Genomic DNA, 6,126 nt, shown 5'->3' with positions numbered 1-6,126 from the left:
ATTAATAAATAATCCATGGAAATATAAGAGCAAATTGCACCAATTTTTCACAAAATGTAACGTATTTTAGTCTTCCTTGTCATGGTTGCGTTTTTTCAAGGTGTTCATGTAAGCGTTTATCCCCGAATTTTTTGTTTCAAGTAAGTAAATGCAAAGTGTCGCCCGAATTTTACTGCGCGAAATTTGCTGCTTGAGAAAATCTCCCGAATACGTAAGATTGATTTTTCTTCGGGCGGCACGTGTTGAAATGCAAGAGGAAGAAAACGCGCGCAATCGTCCGATATGGTCACATACATACACACACACACACACAGGCACACACGTAGCCTACGCTTTCGCGCGTCCGCGTAGTTCGTACAGTCGCCGTTAGGGTCCGCAGACGCGATATACTTTGCTCGTAGTTAAAATTCAACGTCAGTGGTTATAAATTAAGGAGCATAACGGCGGAAATCATACTTACCTGGCGCAGAGGTTACCGTGATCAGGAAGGCGGTTCCTCCAGGGCGAGGCTCTTCCATTGCACTACGGTTGAGCTGACCCTTGCGAATATCCCTAATGTGGATATCTCGGGCGTACAATTTTTGGTAGTCGGGACTGCGTTCGCGCTATCCCGGTTAATACAAATTAAACAAAGAAAATGTAGACACAAGAAAAAAGAGGCCAGTAAAGGAGGGAGGAGGAAGGAAAATTTGGCTTGTCCAAAACAAAGCAAAAGCGGGCACACGAAGGGAATAAAGAAGGTCTCTCGGAAAGGCCCCTCACCAACCACCCCACGTGACTAATAATTACAATTTGTTTGTTTATAGTGTGACTGTTATAAGAATGGAGAAGTTTTTTCCACACTTAGCTTTGCGGGTTATCAATATTTTTACGAACTTGAATATTAAGTCAAGTTTTTCTTTTCTGACGCGAGTTACCGTTGAGAAGAGAGAGGGAGGGGGGGTGTCTGTCTTACAAATAGTATTTATTTTTGAACGTGTATTGGACTTCGTGCGTAAATAGTGTAATAATAGCCTGTGGCTATCAAATAAGTAAAACTTTTTAATCACTGAAAGTTTATCTTCTTTGCTATCATATATATATTTATTATGTATATTCGCTGACACACAGATATGTAAAAGAAACAATAATTCCTAAGATAAAGATGTTGCTGGGATATTACCGATTCGAGACATAACAAGGGTGAGCAGATGAGGTAAAACTCCAAAGAATTTTCAAGAACTAAAAAGTAAGTTTAACGAACGAGTTACGCCCGCATCGTGACACACATAAGTGAGAGCGGTCAGCCGGCCGGCCGGTGCTGCCATCGCAGTCACTCGGTCAGCGGGCGCGCGCAATGATAACAAATATATAAACCTGTTTGTACGCAATGCACGCGATAAAAATAATGATTACGCGCAAAAATAACTTTGCGACACCTGAAATGTTTGACGAAGTGGCAGCGTATGGAGATGACGCCGTTAATGGCTACAAGTATCTCACGAATTAATATCTTGAATGCGTCTCTATGATTCGGAATTTCACCGAAAGCGATAGCAGTAAATCTTCCAGATGTGTGTATATGTATATATGTGTGTGTGTATATGTGTATGTGCGACATGCTGACTCTATTTTACAATATCTGGCGTCCGAAACGGGAACAATAGCTCAAACCCGATAAAGTTTATCAATTTTTCGCATTCATTGATGACAATGCACGCGATAGGACTTCACTGAAATCACACACCATGCGATACGTCGATAACGATAGAGCTCCAGGTATTATCACGTACACACACTCACGCACACACACACACAAGATGTCCTTGTCAAAATCATCTTCTATTGACGAATCCGAAGAATACACGATGAAGACAAGTTATATTTCGTAATTTTTAGAGGATTTTGAGAAGATTAACAGGTCGAAGTGGAAACCATGATATATTTCACGAAGGAAAGACCGAGCTCGGGGCAGAATGGAAGGTGTATGTGCGCGAAAGATTTCGAGAACATCCGGTAGCCCCGCGACGTCTCCGTACGTGTGGGAGCATCGCGCGAGTATTGGGCTACGAATTGTTGCCTTTAAATTCCATTAAAAGCTGCAGGCACTAAATCATAGGGGTCTCGTGGGAATATCGTTCGAGCATGCGCTCGTGCAGATGCCGGCTGCTGCTGTTCCCGTGGGAGGCGAGGTGCGCGAGTACGAAAAGCAAGGACGACGAGACGAGGCGAAGGCGCAACATAGCGCGCGCCCCGTTACATTCTTCTCGCGCGTGGGGTTGAAACGCTCAGTCGGATCGCGACACCCCGCGTCGAAGGGTCGAGCGCGCGACAGAGATAGGGTGACCGAGAGGAAGAGAGAGAGGGAAAAAGAAATTCTTGCTCGCTTTTCGCGGTGACCGGCGAGGATCGTCATCCGTCTCCACGAGAGCTCGATGTGCGCGGTCAAGTGTTCGTATGGACGTCGCGTTTGTTTTTACTTTTTCTTCGCACCTTGACGATATACCTTGAAAGAAGGAAAGAAAACGCCAAACGGCTGAGAGAACTGACCCAACGTTAAGAATCATTCGGTGATTTCAGTTAATTAACCCTGGATATCGGGTTCCTCGGACGGATCCTAAGGAAGAGTTGAAGTCGTTTATCGTATATTTCCATTCTCCCGTTTTCACTCCTGTGGAATGAGAGAAGATTAACTATTGTACTACCGACTTTACACGCGAGTGCATTCGCCGACGCAGAAGCGCGTTCGGCTCGGTGACCCGGCGCCGGTGATTCCGACGGTGTTCGCGCGCGGACTGCCTCCGAAATATGAATGCCGCTACAGCCGAGAAGACATTCTTCCCGCCGAGAAGCCAGGAGTGATTTAGTGACTCAAAGGGCGAGAGGGAAAGTACGATCGGCAATGCCGGCGATCGATCTCGCGCGCGGCTAATCGCTGCGAAGTGACGAGCGAAAGAGAGAGAGAGAGAGAGAAAGAGCGGGAACACGTGCGTGCGTTTCCGCGACTGCCGTTGGGAGTTGTCCGCCGACCGGAATCGCGGTGGCAAGGTCGTGTCAGGGTCGCGGAATCGCGAGGAGAATGTGGAGGAAGGACGTGACGCTCGCCAGGTTGATCGTCGCCACGCTAATATACCTGTCGGACGGCACCGCCGCCGGAAGCTGCAGCTCCGCGAAGCTCTGCTGCCAGGGCAGGGACTCCGGCTGCGTCATACAGAAGGAGTCGCCGAACGCGATTATCCAGAGCCCGCGCGACAAGCCGTGCTACTGCGATCACGCCTGTCTCAAGCTTGCCGACTGTTGCGACGATTTCAAGGAGACCTGCGGCGGTACGTGCTTCATGGTGCGGCCTCGCGCGAAAGGTTGACAGGTCGCCACCAGGTGAACGTCGAAGGAACGATCGGCGGCCGAGACGTAATGATTACGAAGGAAAAGAAATTGATCGCTCGAGTCGTACCCTTCGGGAACTCGTCGGGAAGATCCGTTAAGGATGAAAAAGGACAGGGATGGAATTACGGATCACTCTTTTCACGCGAAACCGATGATTATGATGATAATTGAAATTTTTTTGGCAATAACTCCCGATGTTAATATAATTGTAATTATAATGATTGTCCATCATTTGCGTTGGATGTAATACAACATTCCACCTATTGATCGCGGAATATCGGCAACTATTCGTAGAGAGGGCTTAATGAAATCGAAGTAACTGTCGGTCAAAGTATACATATTAATTAAGTGACCGAGTTTAAGGGGGGAATTACTTCTTAAAAGAACGAGAACGGCATTAAGCATCGATTAATCGATGCAACAATGTCCGTCTCTACTTATGGGCCGTAAGACTTTTTAAGCATGCGCTTAAAAACATCCTGGGATTTTCTGGGATTAGACGGGATCTTAACGGTATCCTGCTGCTTTGGCGCTGGAATGAGCGAATCATGGCCACTTTAATCACTAAGCCAGCCCATCATTAATCATGAGATTTTAATGAACAGTAGCGATTGCTGTGCTGGACGTTGCCGGAAAAAGATAATTTTTTTTTTATGAATTGTCTTTCTCACGACGATCAAGCGGGGATATTTTATTCGGGCGCATCGATATTATATATCAGCTAAATTGTACGAGAAATATGATTCATATTTTTCATACGCGGAAGCCGTCGAAAGTCAATATCAACTTTCCGATCAGGCCAACCGCACATACGGCGTTAAAAAATACGAATACCGCGCGATGATATGCGATAATGCTGCAAGTTTCGCGATATATTTGGCCAAGCGACGGGCAACTATCAATCTATCGTATATATGCATTTAATCGGGACCGGCGTGCTCTCGCATGATCAAACCGTTTCAAATGATAGATGCCACCGATAATTGCATAGTATGTTTGATACCCGTTATCGCGTATATCGGCGAAATCATATATATAGGGTATTTCAGAAATCGAGAGGACAAACTTTGTCGAGGGGATTAATTCGTCTCTCGTGAGGAACAGTCGTCCGACCAAGTCGATTAGGGGAACTCCCGAAAGTTCCGCCAAGAATAGAGTTTAAGCGAATGGACAAATAAAGAAGAGAAACGAGATACGTACACGCGTAAATCTCCACACACGCGTGTCTCGTGCGTTTTAGGATAAATAGCCCGCGGGGAACCATCTCACATAGAGGCGGGAAGAATTATTGGCCGCTGTATTGCCTAAGTAAAGCTGATAACGTTGGCCGACGGGTCGGCTCCGACAGGGCGTAAAACTGAAGAATATCTTGCGTAAATGTGCTCGGCGATTTATAGACCGGCACTTTCTTCCTCTCGCGCTCCACAGATCTGAGACGTTGGGATATTCAATTGAATTTTTTTCTCCCCTTTAGTATTATCGCACGACCGTCCGCGATTCGAGCCGCTCGGCAATATCCGGTTATCATTATCTTCGTGCTGCACACATTCAGCGTGCATTTTAGAAAAAATTATAATAAGAGAAGACAATTAAGTTTTACATCGCAAACGCGTGCTTCCTTATCGTACCGTTTCCCCGTAATTTATTAAATATTTTTTTAGTTGTTAGTCATAATTCGCGTCGCGCCGCAGCAGCGAATGCTATCGCGATTTTATCGGGACCTATCTCTCTCTCTCTCTCTCTCTCTCTCTCTGCATTATAAATAGTCGTTCCTACACCAGACACAATCTAAATTTGTTTGGAATTTTATGGATCGCCGGACGATGCGCCTAGTAAAAGGGATGTTACTCGATTTATTCCCGCTCGTTTGACACGATTATGTATTACTAATTACCGATATAATCAATTGTTGCGTGAATCAAACTGTCCGTTCAATAGCAACGACGGGGCGGAAGAAAATCAGGATTCGCACGTCTGCTGTTTATCGCAGATCAATAACGGCGCTATCGCGATTTAAGGAGAATGAAATCGTTTATTAGAGATACAAAAGTGACTTACTTCCATTATCGGGAATCCGGAGCGTCGCAGAAGAGCCCGTTGCACTTTTATCTTCCATTCCCGCCTGTGTGCCCCCCCCCTCTCCGTCCTCCGCGGAATGTTCATCTTTAATGCTCTGATTTCTGCCGTTCGCGAAGCTACGAGAGAATCCGACGAGAGTTTAGAGCCGCTCCGAAACGCGATTATCGCGCTTCCCGACTGACGAGGAGGGAGAGGAGGAAGAGGAAGTAATAGAAAAGGCGGAGGAAGAAGTGTCGGTACCTTCCATCTTGAAAATGTAACGCGCCGTGGCAGCTATTGGAGGCCGAATTCGTTCTTCGAGTGGCACAAAGCCGTTCGTCTAGAAGCGGGATAATCTTGCTCTCGTATCCTCGCGTCGTCATAGGCCCGAGCACGCGAATTTGCATGCTTTGTAACAGTATCGACGTATCGACAGTCGTTGGGACGTAGCGATGCACATTCGCATGCGACGGGATATATAAAAATTACTCGGCAAAGATTACTCAAGCCTCTCTCCCTCTCTCTCTCCCCCTCCCCGCGACTTATTCTCAGCCGGCACGAATTTAACATCCACCGCAATGCTCATTTATATATATATATATATATATATATATATAAATGAGCATTGCGGTGGATGTTAAATTCGTGCCGGCTGAGAATAAGTCGCGGGGAGGGGGAGAGAGAGAGGGAGAGAGGCTTGAG

The 6,126-nt window shown here is 46.3% G+C and overlaps 1 protein-coding gene across 1 annotated transcript in view; it reads left to right on the top strand.

The window, feature by feature from the left end:
* Positions 1 to 2,264: 2,264 nt before the first annotated feature.
* Positions 2,265 to 6,126, top strand: part of LOC106742959 — a 14,654-nt gene continuing 10,792 nt past the window's right edge. Inside the window, exons 1-2 of the mRNA XM_014616350.1 lie at positions 2,265 to 2,416; positions 2,560 to 3,305. Of these exons, the coding sequence (XP_014471836.1) occupies positions 3,059 to 3,305 (247 nt within the window). The 5' untranslated portion in view covers positions 2,265 to 2,416; positions 2,560 to 3,058. The remainder of the gene's footprint in view (positions 2,417 to 2,559; positions 3,306 to 6,126) is intronic.

Source organism: Dinoponera quadriceps, unplaced genomic scaffold, assembly GCF_001313825.1.
Source record: "Dinoponera quadriceps isolate SergipeBrazil2010 unplaced genomic scaffold, ASM131382v1 scaffold3, whole genome shotgun sequence".
Lineage (NCBI taxonomy): Eukaryota > Metazoa > Arthropoda > Insecta > Hymenoptera > Formicidae > Dinoponera > Dinoponera quadriceps.
The sequence above is the reverse complement of the archived record's forward strand: the minus strand, read 5'-3'. Positions and strand labels throughout refer to the sequence as shown.